The 26,176-nt window shown below is 29.6% G+C and overlaps 1 protein-coding gene across 3 annotated transcripts; it reads right to left on the bottom strand.

Annotated features, from left to right (window-relative positions):
- Window positions 1–26,068, bottom strand: LOC111036619 (septin-7). 3 transcript variants are annotated; one of them, XM_022318709.1, is made up of 12 exons: window positions 25,928–26,068; window positions 25,612–25,613; window positions 6,136–6,334; window positions 5,878–6,063; window positions 5,506–5,746; window positions 5,205–5,424; window positions 4,929–5,118; window positions 4,704–4,863; window positions 2,047–2,091; window positions 1,742–1,877; window positions 1,515–1,669; window positions 1,361–1,409 (listed from the first exon to the last, which is right to left on the bottom strand). In XM_022318709.1, exons 1-12 carry the CDS (start codon window positions 25,938–25,940, stop codon window positions 1,361–1,363), a joined length of 1,596 nt encoding a protein of 531 aa, XP_022174401.1. In that variant the 5' UTR covers window positions 25,941–26,068. The 3 variants fall into 3 exon arrangements, with proteins under 3 accessions (XP_022174399.1, XP_022174400.1, XP_022174401.1); XM_022318707.1 differs by lacking the exons at window positions 25,612–25,613; window positions 25,928–26,068 and adding an exon at window positions 16,843–17,154 and having other exon boundaries at window positions 1–1,409; XM_022318708.1 differs by lacking the exons at window positions 2,047–2,091; window positions 25,612–25,613; window positions 25,928–26,068 and adding an exon at window positions 16,843–17,424 and having other exon boundaries at window positions 1–1,409.
- Window positions 26,069–26,176: the final 108 nt, after the last annotated feature.

Raw genomic sequence — 26,176 nt, 5'->3', positions numbered from 1 at the left:
TATTTAAAAGTATATTTACAATTTACCGTACGGTTTAACAATATTGAGTAGATACTCACGGTGGAGGAATAAACTTAATGGAAAGCACAAAGTTGTTATTTAACAATTAAATTGAAACCGTGCAGGACATATAGCTCACTATTTCAACAGTCCAAAAATGGTAAATTAGGTATCGTAAATTTATAAATACACATTTATGAGTGTGCATGAATTTAAAACTAAGTTAATATAAAAGTTAATCGTTACCGATACCAGAAAATTAAGGCAAGATTCATTACAATACAATAGTAAGAGAATTTATACATATTAAAATATATATGCTAAATCAAGGGTTAAATTCATACAAAAATAAAATGTTAAAATTTATTTCCTTAACAATATTTCCAACTAAGACATAAATAAAAACTATTAAATACCAGTTTATCAGTTTGTAAAGTAAATACTATTGGATGGACATAAGGTCAGGGCACTTTAATTAATACTATTGTTCATAGGTTTTCAAGCAATAATACAAATTTATTGAAACAATAATATACTAAATACAAGATAGAATTTTTTATTAAATAAAATCCATAAAAACTTTGAGCAATGGATGAACAGCTTTAATAATGGGTTTGTTCGAAGTTAAACTATTAAAGGAATGCATTCAGTAACATTATCAATAAAATTGTGAGTTTCATTTGTTAATAATTAAAAATTAAAAATTATGGTTTTCTGTGATTTCAATTAGCTTCTATTGAGAAAAAAAAGTAAGATACAAAAATGAATGATAATACTTTTGACACAATATGTTAATGTTAATGTTGTTTAAACTTAAAAGATTAATATGGCAATTTCTTGGAAAAAAGAGAATAATATTTCACAGAGTTGTCTTTATCAATTAAAATTAAATGTTATTACTGGAATGAATAAAATAGTCAGTTGGTGTTTGCTTAAAAATTACGGTTTTGATAAATTTTAGGCAGTAATATTCATTTATTTATGGATTACACAATTGAGCTTCATTTGTTTAAAATCTAAACACTATGGAACTGAAAAACAATTTGGCTATAATAAATACTTACAAATTATTTCATTACTCAAATAAAATGTGTATATTTATGTATAAACGCATATTAAAATATTCAATGATTGGATAAGATTATTAAGACTATATCATTAAAACTAAGGTAGTAAAAAATTAAAAGAATATTGTTATGATAAATGTGGTATGCACACATATTATTGGTAACAAGTTTGACAGTCTAAGTTTCATTATAACTGCTCAAACAAGATTGTACCCGATTCATACAACTTGGTCAAATAATAATTAGACATATAATAATATGATTTTATACATATTATTATGGCACTACTCGTTTCAGAATAATCCTTTTTTCTTGATTTTTTTCTCTTTTCCATCAGTAGTTCTAAAACACAACAAGTTAACATTTTATTAAATATACTGTATCTATCTGATTTATTAACTAATAAGTTATAATAATGTATTAATGTATGTAAGAAATATAACATACTCTCTCTCTAATGATCGCCTTCTCAATTCGTCAAGACTAACACCACTGCTAGATTCCCAGTCTCTGATTTCTAATTCAAGTTGTCGACGTCTTTCGTCCAATTCACTAGCTTCAGATTCTAATCTCTTCAACATTTGTTCATTCTTTTGTTGCAACTGTTAAAAAAAATGTATAATTGATAATTAATAATTATTTTAATTACATTGTAGTAAATACAAAACACTTACAGCAATTTCTGAATCTTTAAGTTTCTGTTTTTTTTCTTTGACTTTCATCTCAAACACTTGTTCCATTTCAGTTTCCATTTTCTTAAGTTTGGCATCATGATCACGTTTCTCATCTTCCATTTGGGCTAGTGGATTCCTATTATTGAAAAATACAATAACAAATTATGTACATTCAAACATAACAGGCTTAATGCTACACCAATTACAATGTTTCTTTATAATCTTAATTTGTTGTAAATTTATTGGACTAATTTTTGGATGAGGGAAAAGTTATTGTTTCTTTCATACTATTAACTGAAACTTACCAAACGGCAACGAAGGAATTGTTGATTGCTCCCGGGGCGCACGAGCTGGACCAGTGTGTAAGAAAATAATAATAATAATTTTTTTTTTAATTGATATTATAAACATAATCAGTATAATGGTTTTAAAAAAGCTTATGTTCAAATAAAAAAGCATTCAATGCTATGAACTACAAAATACTAATCTAATTACTTGTCTTATTTAACCAAAATTATGATTAAAGAGCAGATTATTAAGTTTTTAAAAGTTTCAAATTGATTCTCATATGCTCTAAAGAAACCTTAAAATATACTATTAATAATCTTCAAGCTGGTAAAATATGCTATTTTTTATTTCCAATAATTTATAAATCTGTATACAATTTACAATAGAAACATATTATCATAGGCGTAGAATGAGAGGGCTATAGCCTGCCCAGAATTTTGTTAACCCCCCACAGAATTCGCAAGTAGTTTAGGTAGTTAAGATACCACAAGGAAGAAAAAATCCAGCCCCCCCCCCCCCTATAAATTCATCAAGGTACACATATGCATATTATGTAAAATACCTTTTTTCGGGCACTTAAGTACTTTTTTACACTTAAACAAATAAAATATTTTCAATTAAACTACAAACAAATTTTAGAACAATTTCAATAATTTTCTATTTAAATTAAAAACTTTTTTTTTTGTGACTAAATATTTCAACTTGATAAATGAACAAATAATACAATATATTCTTAAATATAGACTGAGTATTCTTAAAAATGCAAAATACATTTTTTTTTATGAGTTCTGTACTGAATAAGTCGTCCGGATTATTTACCCTAGTTGAGCTGCATAAAGTCAAAAAACATATGTAAAATCCTAAAAATCTGCTCTCTAATTATGTTTAAGAAGGTTTTAACAATTTTCATATTATACACATCAATTCGTTTTTAATTTTGACATTCCCTAATAACTTTTTATGTTTTGTCGTTTTTACCTTTTCCTCACGATACATATTATTTTTAGTAGGTACAGCGAAACTTCTACATGAAGTATATACTTTTTCACAGTATATTTTAGCCTCTAGGTTGGGTAATAAAGTAATTAATATCCTAGTTTAATTACCAACAAATTAATCAATCAAATAAACATATAATAATCATCTTAACGATTATTACATGATCAAAAAATTATATAAAAATGCAATAATTTATTAGTGTATAAATCAAATTTGATTATTTTAAAGCAATTAATTGTACAATAATTGCCCTACTCTACTAATCTATCCTACATTTCTTAACAAACTTCAGTAAATGGACCATCAGAAGAATAATTGAATATTTAATAATGTTTTTTTTCTTTCAGTTTAAAACTATTATAGCTCGACAATTATATTTTATTTTATGTATATAAGCGACAAAAGAAATTGCGATGTATATAGTAAGATAACAAACATAATAGAGTAATATAAACAGATAATAATAATGTTAACTGATATAATGAATAATTAAATAGACCTAATTTAATCAGGCAAAACCGAAACACAAAACTGGTATATTTAAACATTAATGGTGAAAAATTGATGTTTTACAATGTCATATTATTATGTGTATACACTCTCGTGTCTCATTCTCATAATGGTGAAAAGGGGTGTAGCTAACTAATACCTAGCTTGTGTTTTGCTAGGATTAACATGGTAAAGCAATTTTTTTTTGACCTCAGCCAAATGTTGAAAACAAAAACTGATTTATTGAGGACTATATTCTAAGCGAAACAGACTGAGGTTACTCTTGTAGGTATAAGACAATAGGATAACAGAAAAATTTGTACTTCTCTTTAGAATCTATTTTACTTAGGTATATTTGTAATATGTATCCCACTACTATATTAATTAACTTATGTGTTTCATTTTTAAGTCAAACTTTAAATTAATTTAATTAGATTTTTATAATTTAAAAATATCAGTGTTATATTAAATTATATTAAAAACATAAATACAATAATAATTGATAATAAATAAGAAAATATTGAACGAACAACTAATGTACAATATTTGTAAATGTTTACATCGGAGTATCAAATAAAATAGTAATGCATATTTTATTGTTTCTATTAATAATATAAGTAATATGTTTTTTTTATCATTTTTCACAGCCTCTATCATTAAGAAATAAAATAAATTAAAATATTCTGATAAACTATCTTCAACTACATTTTAGAAATATTATGAAACACAAATACACCTAACCTACTACACAAGCAAAATATTATTTTTTTAAATAAAATAAATATTTTAGGAACAACTAATTATGTATTTTCACACATACCTATGTTAATTTTTTGATTTAGCACTTTAGTATACTGAAATTCTACATTTAAATTAATTTACAGCATATTTAGACTTGAGACAAAAAAAAGTAATCTTTTATGGTCAAAAAGCCCATGCAAAACAAATGAAATAGCAAACAAAACAAATATTTTAAATGGTTATAATGAAATAACATTAAATATATTTATGCAACTATTGTAATGTTTTGAGGGTCTCATCCAAAAACCAGCCAAATAAATGATAAACAGATATTATTTGGATATATAGAAGATGGGATATTCTATAAATATAAAATGGGGCGCAAACCACAACCTCGAAAGGCTATCAAACTTGATTACTCGTATGCTATAATATATTAACTCACTTGGTCATTCCTTTGGGACCATCGGCTGAGAAGCAAGCCAATTTTCTAAATCTGAAGTTTTCATAATGCACATTACTGGTCACTTCTTTTAGATCTTGTAAATGTGTTCTTAATAGCATATTTCTTAAGGCAACAAAATCACAATGATCAAGATTTTCCACTAGAATATAAATAAAAACAAAAATTATTCAATGTCATACTTGAAGTGAACTTGAATGTGTTTACCTTCAACTAAACCCCAAGGATACTTTCGACCACGTACTTTTTTTCCATCCACTTCATGAACTTCGGTTGAACCAACTACAGCAAAAGGCACACGTGCCTTAAGTTTTTTTAAATTTTCCCGATCTTCATCTTTGTCAGAATCAGGGAAGTCGTAAATTTTGATTTTATGCTGAGCAATTTCTTTTAAAATCTAATAATAATAAAAATAGTTTATATATAATATTAAACATAGATTATCTTGCAAATATAAATTGTTATGTGTAAAAAAATATAAACCTGTTTTTTGTACTCTGTCACTTCATCTGGAGTCATTGTATCAGCTTTAGAAATAATGGGAATTATATTCACTTTGTCATGAAGTCTCTGCATAAACTCTACATCTAATGGAGTCATTCCATGACTATTTGACTCCAAAAAATATAAGCAACAATGTACACGGCTATCATGTTGTACTTTTCTATTAACTCTGGATTCAGCATTTAAGTATTCTTCATATCTAACAATATCAAAAAAGACATTTCAATTATCATACATTAAAATTTAATGACATGTGAGTTTATAAAGAATTTATATTCACCTTGACTCAATATATTCGAGCACCGGTTGCCAACAATCTGAATTGTCAACAGCATCACCAAACCCTGGTGTATCAACTACCGTAAGTGAAAGATTGACACCCTTTTCTTTTAACATACATCTGTTAGTTTCAACTCGTACTGTTTTACCAACACGTAAAGAAGGACCAGGATGTTCTTTGCCATATATGTCAGCTAAGAACATTGTGTTGATTAGGGTGGATTTCCCAAGACCCGATCTACCTATAACAATGTTAATATTAAAATTGAACATAACAAAAACACCTGATGCCTGTTGACACATAAAATACTAAATATAAATTAAGGAGGTATGATGTGTATTAAAATATAAAACAAAATTTTAATAAACTTACCAACAACCATGAGAGTAAATTCAAAGCCTTTCTTTACAGCTTTACGATATACTTGATTGGGTAAATTGGCAAATCCAACATATCCATCTAATTTTTTCACTTTTCTATCATTAACCTTTCCAGTTCCTGATTGATCTGTTTTTAAAAGTTTTTCTTTGTTTTCTGTAGGCTCCATCGATGTCTCGACTATTCATTTAAAATCAAATATTATTTAAGTAAAATAAATAAAAAAGATCAAAATCAAATCAAAAGATTTACCTTTAACAACAACTGGTACTCGCGGTAAATTCATTGGAGCAGTTGATGGTAAACTTGTACTTTGATTGGTTTTTATACTGTTAACAGAGTTCTGATGGGGCACTGGAGAAGTTGAATTGGGATTTGATTGAACAGTAGACGGAGTTCCACTGTTTGCCGATACGTCATTCTTAAAGAATAACTCTCGTTTGCTTTGTAACTAAACAATTAATAGTAAAGATTAAACATTTTAAAAAGAACAATAAACAAATTAAAACTATTTACAATGTTTTGAAAAAATTTAATCAAATGCCTACAATAATATCCTACAATCTTAAAATTTTTTTCTTATACCCCAACACTAAATTATACCAAATTGTTCATGTTGAAGTAACGATTAAATATTTGTATGATTAAAAAGTATTTAAAAATCAATGATGATAGTTATTGTTAATTAATAATCTCATAATATATAAGTATATATTTATCCAGCTTGCAAAATAATTATTTAATAATTATTTATAAATGTTAGCAAAATTATGTGTACACTTATGAATTTAAAAATTATTATAAATGTCAAAAAGTCGGATTACCGAAAAGTCAAATATACACATGAAAAGATGTATTCAAATAATGAATCCTATACCTAAAATATTAACTATAAAACTATAAACATTATAATTGGTCATGAAACTATGAATGCATATACACCAATTGTAACTCAGGCGCAATAAATGCGATTAAAAGGCTCAAGGGTGGTTGATTATGACTTATATGTGATGACCGTAGAACAATAGCTGATCAACATAATAACTATACTTTTGTGAACAATATGGATATTAAAATAATTAATGGTAGGTATGTTAACCATAAATTAAGATTAATTATCAGTAAGGTATAATAGTAACTTGAACTCCGCATCAGCAATATGGTATAAAAATAATCATAACACATACTAAACAGGTATAGGTGGTATTATATTATTATTAACTTTAAAATATTTAATATATTATAGTAAATAAAGTAGAAAGGTGACAATTTCATGTTTATACAATATTCCAATGACAGAATCTAGATATGATAGACCACAGTACACACATTGCTTTCCCTATACTACTATGCATATTAAAATATAATACAACGTGGCCACACCGAGACTCTTAAATCAGTTTTGTGCGGCTCTTGAACCTTGAACCAAGCTTAGACTAAAGTTAATAAATATAAAGTTCCGTCAGAATAATTAGATATTAGATAGGGTTTTTATTGCTTTAGGTTTTGTTGTGTGTTATGAGACTCATTTCAATCTTTGGGACTACTTAAATATGTATGTGAATCATTGTACTCAACGCTTATATTCATTAAATCTAAATATCGATCTGAACCAATAGATGAACATTTAAGTGAACTTGTACGAACTTCGCTTACAAATTATCATGTCAGATTTCAAAAAACTTACAGAAAAACAAACACTCAAAAAACCCCTTCTCATAGGTAAAATAATAATAATTTTTCATAATGTTTTGTGAAGTGTAAAAAAATAAATATTTCTTCATTTGATTTAAAATGAAAAATGTGTCTTCATTTTATAAACATCGCTTTACAATGTGGCTCATCGCCTCGAATTAGCTTTATAAATTTTGCGGCTCCCAAAATTAAGGTTAGTGGCCACCCCTGTCATAATATCTCTGTTTATTACTTAAACTTCATACGCATACACACTCACACGTATAATACGAGTATAAATTAAAAAATACTAGACATAAACATGTGTAATAATATATTGTGATAAACAATAATGAGTTTAAATGATTTTAAGAATATTAACAACTTAAATAAAAATCAGTCACAACTAATTAAGTGATTAAACATATTTTACAACCCATAGAGTGGCCCAAGAGTGACGCAAGTCAAATTATCATATGCCATGTACATGTTGTATAATTAATTTTTTAACCTAGCTCAATTTATCTTCTATTAAATTTGGTAATAAAACTAACAATTCATTACAATTTATCACTATTTCAAAATTGGACTCAGTGTTAAATTTTTATAAATCTCGTACCTATAAAATATAACAAACTATTTCTCGTTCCATAATTTTGAATGCATTTTACGCTCGTGCAGTGAACAAAACTATTTGAAAAACCAACTGGTGAAAAATAATCCTCAAAAATATTACACGATTTTTATCCGAAATGAATTCAGCGAGCTCACACAAAATATTTACTAAATCACGTTCCAGAAAAATCACAATGGCTTTATAAGATTCCCAACCATAAAAAATAGCTTATCCAATTTATCACTGACACACTCATAATTTAATTTATTATGCTTTCGATTTATGATTTGAATTACGTTTTATAGGCGCATCACTCACAAACATAAAATGCGTGATGTTATACTAAAAAAGTTAAGTATACCTATAATATTGGAATATATTTTGAGGTAAAGAATACCTTTCCGTATACACCCAATGACATTTAACTGACCTACATTTTTTGGATTACTACCGAATAGATTAGTTTAAAAATAAATAGCAATATTTAAGACCTACAAATTAAAATAATAAGATGAATTGTCCATAAACGTTGTCATCCAAATAAACTTTATGAAACATATTGGGTACATCAAAGATCAAAATGTAACAAGAAAAGTTAATTTTAATTTATAATTTTAATAATTATTCAATTTACCTACATTGACTTCCAGCTGATAACATTGAAAGAGAAACTAACAAAGATTTTAGAGAGAATAATAGTTAACAATAATTAATCAATAATATTTGCCTGAAGTTATAAAAACAATGTATTTTTTTCTTTGATTTAAATTCGTTTGTGTAAGAACTCTTAGAAAGTATTCAAACTAAATTATTTTTATGGATATATACACAGAAAAACAATATAAAGTGACATCATTAAATACAATAATATTATTATTATCATGAATAACATTAAGCCGATAAAACTATGATCTCAATCGAGTATGTTCGACGACCACATGATAAACTATACTACAATGGTTCCATTGACAAATTTAATTTTCTCACAACTTCACATCATTTAAACATAATCTTTATATTAATGTACAAAAAGGCGTGGCTAATATTATAATTAGAGCGCAATGACGTAATATCTATGGAGAAGCTAGTACTTAATACAGAAACAGAACACATGTGAAGATATCGTATAATAAGGGTTAAAACAAGAAGTCTGGGTGTAACCGAGGTGACATTCCACAAAAATCAAAATTATTACGATACTCCGATGACAACACCACGAATACTATAATAACCCAAATAACGCATTTAATGATAAGGTAAATATGGAAAATGTGGAAAATGTGTTCAAACAAATATATTTTTAATTTATTTTAACGAAACTATACGAAATGTTTTTACGATTATATTTGTCACATACATTTCACTCGAGTTAACTCAACGATCGTTGAACGACATGTTTTACTGGCCATATTTTCTGTGTGATATTGTTTGTAAGCAAAATAAAGCGTTGATTACTACGTAATTTAAAATTTCACTCTAAGTTGGCATACATAATATTACTAAATTATTTTGCATTAGTTTATAACACATTTCAACCATTCTAGATCTATCCATCCAGAACTGTTGAAATCGATCATAACTTAGCATAAGTAATAAAATATCACTAATAATTTTAACTGTATCAATAACACTAACAAAATCTGTTTAAAGTAGTAAAATAAATATGAAATACTCTGAGTTTTATCAGTTTTTTATCTTTTTGTTAATTTATCAGAGCATTTTCGAGAAATAAATGTACTATATGCATTAAAATACTGCATACTTTAAAAAACATTTCTGTAGGTCCATCAGATTCTAATTGGTCGAAACCACATAATGATGTATTATTTGAGCAACAATATGTAGGCACTAACATAATTGCATTATCAAAATTCGATCAAATTCGTAGATATCAATAAAAAATTTTGAAAAATAACTTTGAATAATATCATTTGGTGACGCATGTCTCGTCCAAAACTATACTTTTCAGTTTCACCCAACGATTATTAAGTCGTAAAAATAGTTAACAAATAAGGTTATAAAAAAAATTTAAGTTTCATTTAGCCAAGAAACTCCTAGAGAGTATACATACAAATTATTTATTTCACGTGAGTATTTAAACAATGTATAAAATATTTATTTAACTGTAACCAAAATATCAACAAAATCTAAATGATTAATGTTTTATATTAAACTCAATAATATATTATCTTTAAATTAATTTGTATTTAAAAAGTATATTTATGCATGTAATATAGGGATGTATATAACTGACTACAATATTCAGTTAGCACATCAAAAATGTTTTGATTTTAAATATAATACCGAACAAAAAATAATATTAAGTACTGATACATTAAAAAAATTGTATTATATTTCATTCAATGGTAATTTAATACTGATAAAGTGTTATGTATTTATTAGGAATCCAAGGATATTCGATTTGTCATTTTCCAGACAAAAAAACGATAACAGAAGTAAAAATCTTGGTAATGTAATTATTTACCAATGAGTAACATAATAATTAATAAGTAATAACAATATGTAAATTCTAGTTATGGTCGAGGATTTCATTAAATAAAAAAAATATTTATCGATATTGTATGTGCTTCGAGTATTGAATTCAAGTGCAGCCATAATTGTACATTCAATGATATTGATCATTAATCTATACGTCATTATGTTATATAAATCAATAAAATGTTTACTGATAATAGAGTATAAAATAATGAGCTCATTGCATAATAATTATATTATGCGTCTCATTTAGCTTTTCCCAAACATTAATCTATGTGAATAGGTGCAATAAATTAATATTCTGTCATTCATTAAAATAACTAATAAGTATAATTTATGCATAACATATCATGAAGTGTATTATGAATTTCATTTTGCCAACTAGAAAGTGTATAGTGAATAAAATACTTATATTTTTATCATAACCATAAGTATTATTTCTTATAAGAACTAATAATATAATATTCACTACAGTAAATTTGATGTTGGTAAACATAATAATAGATGTAATTTGTGGAAAAAAGTGGAATACAAATATAATTACCTATTATATAAAACCGCTGTTTTCTTAGATTGGTGTTGTATATTGCGATGAAAGTAAAAAAAACCTTATAAGTTAAAACCGAAAGAAAGAGGAAAATTCTATATAATAAAATTGTTAAAAATATATAATCACAAAAATTAACAGCACGTGGTGTCACAGCGTAGGATCAAGGTTAAAATTAAATAAACGAACACACCGGGAACCGTTCTTAAATATTAGTCAGCTGTGGTCGCCATGGTGACGCATACGCATAACGATCGATTTTTCTCCCCTGGAAAAGCAACCAAAATCAACAATACCGTTCAGAGCAGCCCTCTGTAGTCGTTTTTACATTTCAAGGTCAGTATTCTGTAAAATCGCTAATATGAATCTCACGATGATGATAATAGCAGCTTAACTCAATACTTATGTGTTATACTAAGTTAGGTACAAGTTACAACGTTTAAGCATTTAAATACGAAAATTGTAAACATTTTAATTCATAACACTACGTGACATAAGTACCTACTATATTGTTATTATAACATGAAACATAGCATAATATACAATTATGTAACATATAGGTACATACAATGTACCGGCCTTAATAATAATTATAATAATACATTAATACATTTAGACTATTACAAGTTACAACAATAATGCCTAATAGGTATTTTTTACTAATAAAATTAATATTAAAAACTAGTTTATAAAAAAACTTTTTTAAATACACAACACTAATCAACATTGGAGTGTTAAAACAGATAATACCAAAAAATGTGATGGATTCAAACCAAAATTAAACAAATGCACACATAGGAATCTGAATAACAAATAAATTATCTGGCAATAAAAAAAATATAGCCAATAATAGAATAATACCTATCTTACAACAAAATAGCTAGTATTCATAAAACAATTTGCAAACACTAATATTTACTAATATACGGTAAGTAACCAAACTTGGACACAAATTGAATCTGACAGACCATATACACATGGATTTCTTTAGAATGTATACGTCACGTACATGATATTAAAATATGTGTTTGATATTCATGCTTTTTCTATCTCTCTTATAAGTGCAACACGATAAGCGAATTTTCTACAAAATAAAATCATTGATAAGATAGTAACACACGTTTAATGTTATACAAACGCACAATAGTAAGCCAAAATTAATGATCTCATTTAATTTATTTATAATTTTCACAAAGTTATAGAACAAGTCAAAAATGTAAGAGTTTTAGTAGTATAATAAAAAACACAAACAGGGTTTACATTAGGCTTGCACTATTATGGTGAAAAAAATAATGCAATCTTCAGTTGTAAGCAACGGCCGATGTTAATATTATTGTTTAAGAATAATTAAAACCGCTGTTAGTTAATTAAAAAATATGAGAGAAACACATATGTAGTTATATGTACAAAATATGTATTTAACCCCTGAAACGCAAAAAAGTACCTAATATAAAAAAGGTATCTTTGAAACAAGTCCAGAAAAAAAATAAAATAGAATTATGGAAATACTCAAAATGTTCTTTTAAGTACTTTTAGTGGAATAAGTAAAAATTATCATTAAAAACAACCTTGAAACACTCGTTTTAGTGATAAAAATAATGCACGTAGTCGTTGAATTATTGAGTTTTAAATGTTTTAATTTTGAGTCAGTCTATTACATGTGTTTTGTTATGCAGCGGGTTATTGATTTAAATGATCATAAAATAACTGCCAACTACATACCTACCCATATTTATAATTTATATACATATATGGATTGAATTTAAGATTAGAAAGACAAAAATATAGCTAGATATTGGAACTCATAAAACTTCAAGAACGTTATAAAATGTATGCTCTCAAATCAGTCTCAATATTGCTCAAGAGTCCGAATAAGTAGTTATTACAAAATTTGTAATGCTAGTAATTCAAGCATTTTAATGCCCCAACAGCGACGCCCATTGATAAACACCACTGCAGTTGTACGATTTCAAGTCACATATGCCCTCTATGGTAACATTTAAATACCATTGACAATATACCTTGTAATAGTGTATGACTCATCATCTCGTTTAATATTAAAGTAAAAAAGGCAAGTTGTTCAACAAATTATTGGAACCAATGTGTATTGTGTACTTATATACCTCTTAAAATGTTTTAGAATGGTCCAAAATATTATAGTATTATTTGTATATTAGATGTGCGTACTGTGTACGTGGCATACTATTTTTTACGATTATTATAAAAATATACATTTAACGACAAAGGGTGCATATTATAATACATTAAATAGGTACATACCCCCTTGATAACTTTAATCTATGTATCTAATTTAAAGTTAGATACTTCACACATTTGTAATTATTCCATACATCTCAAGTTTTTATATTAGCAAAAAACAGTAGATATTATTCTTATACCAACATTACCACAAGTAATAAATGTTGGACGTTAGATTCGATTAAAAAATATAAAATCCTTAAATTTATCTAATTAGCCAATAAATTGGACAACACGTTTTATCAATGACAACAAGAATCAATCATGTTCAGTTGGCTATGAATAACACGATCAATTAAAATAATAATATTTTTTAATAGTTGCGATTATTTATTAAATTTTGCTCTTTCGTCAAGATCACAAACTAAAATTATCATAGGCGAAACTACAGGTCAGGCCAGTCACTTATACTTGTCAGCCATTTTATCAAGCCAGTCATTTTTTTCATATAATATGGTGATCTTTTTAGGGATGTTATCGAAACATCAATCTGCGCAGATATATTATAAAAGTTAAACTCACGGTTAAAAGAAGAATTAAAAGAACTACCTATAAGGTACCGCATATTGATTTTGTATTCAATTATTATAAAATGTATCAGTCCTCTGGATGTAACTATACCTTAGACTGTTACTAAAATGTAACTATAAGCCAACCGTTGTTTGTAATTTGGAAAATAAAACTGGTTTTAGTTTTAACAGTCACTGTATGGTGTATATTTACGGGTGGTAAACAGTCTTTGCGAATTCGTTATTTCGAACGTTTAAATGTTTACTTTTAAAATCAATAAATCTTAACTTTTAATAAATGTCATAGAATTCGTTTTTAGTTTATAATGGGGTCAGTTTAAAAATAAAACCCGACTAATAAATAGTTTTACTAAAAAACATATTCATTTAAATTGTTTATACTTTTAAACGTGAAACTTAATGTTTCTAACCTTTAACACGCAGTTAATTGACACGGTTGTTATAAGAATTCAAAATCGTAATATGTACAGGGATATTAAATGACTGGGGACTGCGATTGTTCTGCACCAAAGAATAGAATGGACTAAAAATCAAACCTTTAATTGAAAAGTAATCGTCCATTAACTAAACATACGTGATGAGTGTGTCATAATGACTACATAACTTCTTCCATAAAAACTCACAATATAAAAAAAAATAACGATGAATCGATAAATTGCTTTCTGGCAAAAACACGTGTGACTCAAATAAACCAGTTTGCTATAGTTGTATTATTGTGCTACTGTATGTATGGTGTAAAATATATTATTCGAAATGTGAAGACCTCGTTGTCAAGTATAGATGTGAAAGTTTCAGCGGATACCGTTCAGAAAGGTCGCGGCAGCGTCTCCTCGTCGGTCGGTGTAATAAAATTTACATCAAAGGACAATAACAGTGGAACCTCGCAGCTGAACACAAACAAGGCATATGACATGCCGTTGGTATCGGAGTAAATAATAATAATAAAAAATTGTACACTATACAGGGCAGATCGGCCGCTGCAAGGAACGAATAATCAACTATATACGGAGAGTTGAGTGACCGGGGTTTCACGTGGCTCTACATATTATTATAATAAGAATATGATAATACAAATAACATAATATAATAATAATCACACAATAGATATGCGACACGTGTGTGAGTTAAGTATTTTTTGACGATGATGGAAATTTCTTTACGTGCCCGTAAACAATGCAATCGGATCTGTTGAGTAGATCACTGGGCTCGAACGTGAGTCTCAGCCGAGGATATTAAATCAATAGTTACAATAATTTATAAGTTTGTCAATAATTTGTATGTAAAGGCCAGCAGAGCTTTAGACCGAATATCTTCTAAATTTTAGTCAAGCAGGATCCTCGAAGGGGATTATACAATTTGAATATGCAAACGCTGGTTTGAAAAAGTGGAGCAGCCGAAACGCTACGAAATTAAGCGTCAACACTTGTCAACATACAGGTGGTGCACAAATACTCGTAATAGAGTGATTATTGGAAAGCGTCTATATTATAATGATTAATGACGGAACAACTGAAAGTGGATTTAAATGTATAACACACACTCACATAGTCACATATGGCACGAACAAACACTGTGCAAAGTATCCGACAAATGACGAGTGTGATATTATACTGATATGTTGGGCACGACAATGATATTTTTACAATAAACTTAACGCCAAAAAAGAGACAAACTACAATGCAACTAGGTTACACCGACGACACGATACTATAATTTATAATAGTTGTAACAATATCGTCATCGCCGTCACATCAACCAACGGATAACGAAAAGGGTAGAGTGAACATTAATAAAATTAATGAAAAAAACTGACGGGTTTCTCACGGATTATAATTATCATTCCATCTGGAATTTAAAAAAAATATATAGGTAGGTGCACGTATTATTATATTTATACACGCGAGTGTGTAGTCCTAGTGCTACACCGGGCGTGTGTAGCTCTTTTTTTCGTTGCTAAAAAGGGGAAGAATATACTCGCGCGGAGCGGCAGAGAAAAATATAAGATAATACAACCGTTCGTACGAGTACAATATGTATTAAATTCTGTTCGAATAATCACTCCAGAGTTCACGGCCTCCGCATCTCGAGTGTGTCTTATCTACGTCGATTTCCTGCACATTTTGTTGTTTCATTTCGACCAGCGCGAAAACACGATAATTATTGTTGAAGTACCTACCTAGCGAACGCATATTGATTGTTATGAACATAATAATACATATAACCAAACGAGAGGTTTACACGTGTGCACAATAACACTACGCTATTGCATCCGTCGGTCGGAATATTATCACCGCGGACGTCGATTAGGTTGGTTAATTAATTTAGCGACAATACATGCGGTCGTCAGCGAAAGAATTCGATAACGAGACGTTTAAAAAATAATATATTATAAAGCGACCACCTCCATTGACCAACTCGTATCAAGGTTGATTTATATACATGATATTATGTGTCCACCTTGGTGGTATACATACGCAGCACTCGAGGCCTGAGGTGTAAAACAACGATAATTGTTATTTGTCAATCGATAGGAATAAAAGAATAACAGCATTTTTTCCAAACGGTTTCAACGACAACATAATAATCTATATTCCATATTATGTGATCACGATGTGTCGACGAATTGCACGCGAGTACGTGACACACCTTGGGCAAGGGTGTGACCTTTAAAAATTGATAGTTCGGGGGGGAGGGTGCGCCCCGAGTAATCTCTACGGATCGGAAAAACAACACCCACCCCCCACTCAAAGACTATTATACCTCAAACCTAACCCCGCGCAACAAAATATGCGGTGGGGCGCCCGCCCGGGAAAGACCTACAACAAGAAAACGCTTGCCTTGGTGCCGAGCACGGGTTTGGGTGCGGTGACGGGTGGTGGCGGCCCGGCCGGCGACGACTGGTGGTGCTGGTGATCGTCAGACGCTGCCGCGGTGGTGGTGACGGTAGTGGCCGCGGTGGCGGTGGACGAAGGCGGCGGAGGTCCACCCTGTTCGAAAATCCGCTGACGTTGGGCCAGGCGTTCCATGCTGGCCAAACGGTACGCGGCAGCCGCGCTCGGCGTGTACGACTTGGGAAGCGTCGGCGGGGGCGTCGGTTTGGCTACTCCGCCGCCGTTGACGCCGTCGCCGCCGCTTTCGCCGTTAATCATATTATTAGTATTGCCCCACGTGAGGCAGCGACGACGACGACGATAAATTAATTTTTTTCAAACGAGAACACTTGCAGCCCTGCGAACGACTGACGAGCGCGAAACACGAGTAGCGCGAAACAGGAGTAGCACGCAACACTCGGCACACCGTACTGGAAACGCGCCACCCACAACACGGGGGTAGAAGTCCCGCCGAATGTGTCGGTGTCGGTAGTCGGTTTCGTTAACGTCGTGCCGGCGGTGCGTCGTCGAACGTGTGCGCAGCGCGAACGCGAACTCTTTACTGCGCCGGCCGCGGATCGCTCGGTGCCCGCCGCCCGGTGGTGAGAAATCGGCGACGGCGATCACGGTCGCGCGCGCGCGCGCGCTCGGGGACGGCGGGATTTTATAGCCGGCGCGCGCCAGATGCCCCGTCGACGGCACAGTGTTGCCACACGGTAGGCGCGGTGCGACGTCTTCGTGGATATAGCGCACGTCATATTTTTTCCCGACAATAATTATTACGTTAGTATATTGACAATGAGCGATGACTACATTATTATATCGCAAAAAAAAACACAAATAGTGTATCCGTTCGAACATCACGTTCGGGATGTTTATAAATTGATATATATTATATACACTTTAACTCGACTACGCCGACTACCTATAGTATAAACTATAAAGAATAAATATATTGCAGAAATTAATAATCATACAGCCGGTAAACCATCGCGTTTTCAGGGTTTTGAGTAGCAAGTGATAAAAAAATTCGACGGGTTTCAACTTCCCACACAGTTTTTTCCAGATTATAATAATTTATTATGTATAGTATGCAGTTGAAAACTCGGTATGAGTTAATTTTGTTCATTTAAGTTTGCTATAATATGTAGTACTATTATTCAAATTATTGTTTGGGAATAAAAATTGCAGATTTTATAAAATAAAAACTTAACATTTTCAACCATACTTATTACCCAGCTATTGTTTGTATAACCTAAATATGGTAAAAACTCTGTATGCCAGTATTCAAAATATTTGTATTATTCTTATATGTAATAAATGTACCTACCTACTTTTATATAAATGTTAAGTCATTCATCGAGAAACCGAGAAATAATTCCATAGGATTATAATTCGCAAAATTTAACTCTAAGGATATAACTCCACTGTAAAAATCAAAAAATTACCTGTCCAAAGGACCAACATTAGGAGTTCTTTCTGTTCTAAAAAGTTGCTATATGAAACTTTTGGAGCACTTCTTTATTCTAAAAAAATGTTTAAAAAAATCATTGCTAATTAAATTAATTAAACATTTCACAGTACACTCAGAATCTAAATAAGAAACATTAAAAACTTAAGACTCTATAAAACATAAGCACACGCTCAATAATCATCGAAAAAAATTATGTTGCTATGAACAAAAATTACTATTATACAAGACATTTGAATGGAACTGCCAATTAGGAAAATCGTACTCGGTTGTGGAAAGGAAACGATGGTATTTTACACTTAACGAAATGCAATCCAATGGAAACAACAACGATAAATCAACACCACTTGGACAACGGATTCTTAGCTGTGAAGAAAGTACCGTGTTTGTAAGTCGTAAGAGATGATACGGGTAAAAAATAAAAAGTACACGATGACTGAGAAATGTACGGCTTCGATCGATCTAATAAAGAAATTCCTATGTGTCAATAATTTGTACTAGCTACAAGTTGTAACAAGAACCTACGAGCCATGTATGTCAACATGTAGATACGATATACATAAAAATATAGAATGCATGTCTCAAACCAGAGAGGATATTATTTTAATATGTTTGTAAATATATATTAGTATTGATGAAAATGACGATTTGATCAAATATAAATTATAATATATATAATTATAAATTATAAAATCTTTAACTATGAATATTCTACAAAAATCGCCAATACTTTAAGGAATAATACAGATGACATATTTAAAATGAAGCAAATGATTGGTTTAAGAATGCAAGAAAGTATTTTTATACAATTTATTCTTTGACTTTATCAGTTTATTTGTTTAACCCCCGAAGCAATTAACCGCTTACTTAACACGGTCTATGAATAATAAAAACGAAATATTTATTAATTCCATCGTCCCGTAGGCTCTACCTTAAAAAACTACAATTCTACACCGTATAAATTGCCGTTCAACAATTTTAATATTGTTGCCTGTTGGTACTTCAACACATCGTTAATTTTTTCGTATAATATACTATAATAATTTAAATTATTACTGAATTCAACTTTGATGTTTGAAAGAATGTGTGTTCCACACAATTTTTTTTTATCATACATTTATATATTAAATATTTAGCAATCCAAGTAGACGTAATATTTAATCAACAGTAACAAATTACTAGTAAATTTTTCACTTAAAAAGGAAAATCACCATAACATTTTACACAAATTTACAGAAATATGTGCCTATAAGCATTAGTCTAAAAATATTGTTTTTAAATAAGTTAATACGATAACAGGAAAAACACATTCTTAAAATCACAATAATTCGAATAACGTCATATACGTATAATATAATCCACAATTAAAATTTTAAAAACATAAATGCCAAAATCATTGATTTTATAATACCTATAATATAGTCAAAGTAAAACGCGGACTTAAATACAAATTGCATTTTTTTTCTGAATGCCCTAAAAAATTTCTTTCCAAACACAACGTTTAATTTAAACATTAATGAACTTAAAAATGAAAATTATATTTTACAACTATAATTCCCTAAAAAGCAAAAAAATTATATCATATGTATATATATATAGGTACGTTAAATCATCTATTTTTAATGAATTTCTCTTGTTGTTTAAAGCATTTAAATCCACGCCCTAATAAGTGTAAACCCAATGACAATATTATATTATAAAACAATGAGCGTTAGAATTATTAACAACAGCTAAACTTCCATGTGGTTAGAAGTGTGAAGTTTCTTAACACTTATCTCGCTCCTCCTTCACTCCCAACTCAATAAATTGTAGAAGTTCGAGACTGCGAGGGTAAATATTATAGTACATATTATTTTAACTACAAAATACAATGATTAGATTAATTATGCAATGACTAATTTAAGGTTATTATAATAATTATACAGATGTAATTTTCATTTAATATGTCTTTATGTTTAGCAAACACTATACGTCTATGCGTAATCCATTTATGTTCAATTATAACATTAATTGTAGTGATTTGTGTTCACTTATTTACAATAGTTTCTACTATTTACAAATTGTGAAGGTTGATTTCTATTTAAATAAATATAATAAGACAAGGTTCAAATTAAAATTTTTATATTCAAGTTAATAATGTAGGTATTATTACATTATGTATTGAGGTATATTTTTTTTATAGTTATAATGAAACTGTTGAACTATTGTTACTTATATACTTTCTAATGTAATGTGTATAACTTTAGGCAACAACCCGTATTATTGGAAAAAAAATAATCTATAAACAAAAATAACTAAGTTCCTCCTCCTACTATTGGCTACTAGATTAATTTGAGTATAAAAATACTTACAAACATACACATAAATATAATTTTAAGTTGTTTTTGTAGTTCATCATTATCAAATGTTACATAAAAACATAAGCATAATTTTCAACTCGATTAATTCAATAGATTTAACTTGTCCAGTACCAATGTTGTAAAATGTATATAGATTATCTATAGGTATATTTTAAATGTATATGGATTTTTATGTCTATATTTCATCTTATTTCAGCAAATAATTTATTAAAGTATGCTACAAAGCTAAACATAAGACTTATGAATGAATTGTAAACAGGCCCGGGTAGAGCCGGCGAGTTACCGAGTTGAACTCGGTGGGCCGGCTTAGTTGTTATATTTATTATTAATCTATGTCAACATTACTGCTTAATATAATATGTATAATTTATATTGTATGATATATGATGTTATTGTTAAAATATGGATACCTATTAATGACTTTATCTTATTGAAAAATGGGCCGTTAACTCTTTTAGGGCCGGTTAAAATCGTAAAACTCGGTGGGCCGATACCTTGCCTATCCGGCGCTGATTGCAAATAAATATGAGCGTCTTCTTACTTTGTCGGGGCCACCTGTAAGCAAATGGTCGGACTGGTAGAAAACGACTCAATAATACGCACCACACTACACTAATCACTTGAATGTAAAAAAATTAAATACTTTCGAACTTCGGAGCAAAAACGAATAGTCCAAGAATAGGACAGTGACGCGCCGGACGCAATAAGAAGACGACTGACCAACAAAAATGCCATGACTCGGTTACCCGCTGGACGACGATGGTCATTTCGACCAAGCTTACCGTTGTCGGTTTGGTCAGGTTTATACCACGCCTACACGGTGGCCGACCATTTAGTACTCGGATAACCGCGGTATTTCCCGTCGGTCAGCCTTGGGAATATGTATTATGTTTCTTATTATGGCATCGTCCGATTTTGACCAAACTGTTTTCGCATCGCCGGGGGAATGCGTATTTTCGCGAAGGATGAAACATAATTATTATTGATATAATATAACTATTTATTGATTGTTCACAGGATACAGTGGCTATAGTGTAGGGCAACCCCGGTGACAGGAATATTATTTTCTGACACACGCCATAGCCAAGATAAGACTCACATTAGTCACCCACTCACCCATTATATTATTCATAGACTCCTCGTAGATGAATATCTGCAATTCCACCGCCTCTATGAAAGTTCTTTAAAATATATGAATAATATATTAAATTGAGTTCCTACCCCCCAGTCACCACCGAGGAATAAGTTGGGATATAGGGATGTCTAAACTATAAATAAGCGAGTTAAAAAAAGTAATATCATAATAATTTGTCTTGCACCAGTCACTCAGTTATTATCGAATTAATATTGTTAATATTAAATCGACCACAAAAAATAAATACCTAATAGATAAGTAAATATCAGATTGTTTTAAATTAATCCAAATTTTTATTTATTTAAAACGAAAATAAAGTGATAAATATTAATAGTCATCACTTCATCAGATTCATAATATCAATACCTCAATTACGTCATTACGATTCATATCAGCGGCGTAGGCTGGATTTTTATTTGAAGGTGGGGGGGGGACTGATAATGTGTTTACACAGAATTGGTTTAACTAGGGTCTTCCATAACTCATAAGTTTAACATACTGATTCCAAGGTATTATTTAAGTATTCGATTCATAGACGGCTATTGTGCAATACAAATTTATATTATTCTTTTTTGTTTTATGTCTAAATTTGTCATAAAAAAAACTTCGAAATATTCCCATAAACCATAGATGTATAGTTTTGATCATTGACTATTTAAAACAATAAAAAGTACTATTAAAATAGTAAAAAGATGTTCAAAACAAATATTATAATAATTAAATAATCACAATAAACTACAAAAACTCATTGCGATTATAGCACTGTATTAGGTAGGTTCCATTAAAATCTAAAATTGAGTGAAAACCTCAAATCATTTGCTTAGACTATTAAAAAAACATTATAATACAGTCTTAGAACATGAGCAAAGGGGGGATATGAGTGAATTTTTATATTAAAATTGTTCTTTTTTGTCTTAAGACTTCACATTCGAGTATTTTTTTTTTTAATGGGAGGAGAAATTGTCCATTTACCCTCTTACCTATGATGTTTAGTAGAGTACTCAGGTCTTTTGAAAGGGAGTGATATAAATTTTAAGATGTATTATTCTCAGACCAAGTTATATATACATTCATTGCTTTATTATTATGTTTTATATGACAAAAATAAGCCAAATGGGGGGATATAACACCCTCATCCCCTCCCCATGTGAGCACAACACTAGTGATGTTACAAATTAAACATAATACAACTATTAGTCAACAATAGATGTATGACTTATTTTATTTTGATTATCTAAAATACTATGTAGTGTAACTACTAACTATATACAGTCATACAACTCAGGGAACAACTGGAATTACAACAAGTAAATCAAAATGAACTCACTTCCGATCTAAATAAAAATAAACCAGTTAGCAGAGGTACAGACGAGTCGTTCCCCAAAGGAAACTAGATTTTGTTCAGACTACAGAACCATTCATTTTATATTCTGTGGTGGAACTCTTCTCATGATTTATAATAACATGACTCATATTAACAACTTTCCAATCATTTCAAATGACAATAAATAAATTGTTTATGTCTACAATTAATATTTAATGCTTTAGATAAAAAAAAGTCTGACAATTTAGATTTAATTATAGTAGTGATAAGTGATAATCGAGTCAATAATATTATAATTAACTATAATAGTTACAGTTAACATCATGAAATAACAACTAAAGGATGTAAAATTGTAATACCTAATTGATCACATAAACATAAGTCATAAATAGGAAAAGATAATTTATTTAATGTTAAACATTCATTCGGTGAATCATCCACTTCAATTTCAATACCACTTTAAAAATGCTTATACCTACACAGCTACACATCTCTGTATATCATATGTTTTTAATAATACTTCAAAGAGCTAAGCTAATTAGGTATACTTACAACAAAACTTTCAATCAAAATATTTTATAAATTATTTTCATCAATATTCAAACTATTTTTTAAATTTTTCTTTAACTTTTACACAAAATTGCAAAATATAACTAGTCATATTTTAAAAATAATACTGAATAGTGTATAATCATTAAATAAACCATTTGCATGCTTCATTTAACTAAAACAATGTAATACTATTAAGTAACCAAAACTATACTCTACCTAACAAACCACATAGATACACACAAAAACATTAAATTAATTTTTCAATTAAATGTCATGAATAAATTAACAGTGACAACTGATAGGTGGCTACATCAAATAAAAAGTTAATTGAGCATGACTAGGTAAGTGAATGGACACAATTCTTCAACTAATTAAAAAAATATAGGTAATGATTTAGATGTTAATATCAACTCTCACCTATAGGCATTTTTTAAATATTCATTAGTGTGAACTGCTTTCAACTGTGATTTATTATACCTTATATGTACTTAGTTATCTTAACTTTGGTAACAATAAATTAAACTAAATATTCAAGTCAAACAGACAAAAGTATAGATTAATAAGTAATTATAAAACCTTTTGATTGAAAGCTAGTAATAATTTTAAAAAAGAAGTTATTATAATATGTATATTGAAAATTAATTAACTATAATAAATATAGGTACCAAATGTGTATTCAACTTCATTAATGTAAAACACATGTAATATGAATTAACATTAAGCATTGTAGGTAAAACTTGCATGAATTTAAAGAATTTACTACAATTATTTTTAAGTCATTAAATATATAATTAACAGACTATATATTATATAGGTAATATTAAATATTAATACAGGTAGATAATAATATTATGTTAATGATAATAAAATAATGAATTATAGATTTATATTTATTTAATTTATTAATATAGATATGTATATATTTAGGTACATAATACATTAATACGGTCTATACTACTATGCATGATAAATATGAATTAAGATTGTGGTAGGTAATTATGATAAACAGATGTTTACTTAATTCTAATTAATCATATAATATATTAAATAATGACAAATAAAAATATTATACAGATAAATACTATCAATTCATTTTTAATTTATTTATAAATACAAATTTGATTAGTTACCTTACATTTTTAAGATACCTACAATTCCTATATAATGACATTGTAAATAATATCATTGTTTAAACTGAATGGTACATTTCAGTGGAGTATTCAAATACAATGAAATAATATTGAAAAACCATTACAATGATAAAATAAAATGATTAGTCTTAAAAAAGAGAAGGGGCTATGGAATTGGACTGTCTGCATTATCTGTCTCCGTAGGTATATAGTAAATACATCACTGTTACATATACAATATTGATTTATATTTATATTTGCATAAATAGATATACGCAGTAATAATAATTTAACATGTATTCTTTTTCAAGCACATCTAGTTATCATTTTTGTACCTACCTAGATCACTCAAAATCAAATCTAGTTAGCTAACAGTTATGGGTTTTCATTTTGGAACATACAGGGACAGAACACTACCAAAAGATTATAAAGTGATGCTAAAGTAACAAATAGATAACGCTCACCCAAACAGGAATTATATTTTAAACTCTACGAGTATGACGCATAAGTGAGAGAGATCCCGGTTGTAAAGATAGTTTAAAGTTATAATAAATTGATGACTGTACTTACAGCTGCACGAATATTTCGGCGATAATTTCAGAAGCCAATGCACAACACGATCGGACCAAAAAAATAAAAAAAAACAAAACAAAAAACAAATAACAAAAATACAAAATAAGTACACAAATAAAAATCAACAAAAATGGTTTATGGGTAATTTGAAAGTTAACAACATGAACAACTAAAACAACAACCACCGCAACAGCTGCAGCGACCACTACAACAATTGCAATTACGGGAAACAAACAATAATACGCGACGGGGAATCCGGGTTCCGCGCGACGAAAACGGACGGACGACACAGACGTGTTCTACTGAGGCAGTGTGGCGCGCAAAACGCGTAATCACTGACAATACAGTGTACACTGAACACCGTCCACCGAAACGCAGCCGACATCGCAGCGATTCGCTCTCGGCGGCGGCGATGACGACGACCGTTTCGCGAGGACGTCGCGCCGTTTTCGTGCGCGAAAAACAACGGATCGCCGGACGCCGTCGATTCGCGGACACTTTACTCACCACTTCTCTGCATCTTGAGGCGATTGCGTTCGGAAAACAACGAACACGGCGAAGAATCGAACGTGACGACGAAAAAACGAGAGGAAAATTTTAAATTTTAAAAATCCGCACGTCACATTATCAAGTATTAACGTTGGTCGGACAGTGGCACCGGGAGGGAAGGACGCGGGACGAATGCGCGCCGTGAAAACGACAACAACTCCGTTGAAAAACAGTGTGCGGGGGCAGGTGGCAGCGCGACCATGGAAA

This window comes from Myzus persicae, unplaced genomic scaffold (assembly GCF_001856785.1).
Source record: "Myzus persicae strain clone G006 unplaced genomic scaffold, MPER_G0061.0, whole genome shotgun sequence".
Taxonomy (NCBI): domain Eukaryota; kingdom Metazoa; phylum Arthropoda; class Insecta; order Hemiptera; family Aphididae; genus Myzus; species Myzus persicae.
Note: the sequence above shows the minus strand (reverse complement) of the source record. Positions and strands in the feature narration are given on the sequence as shown.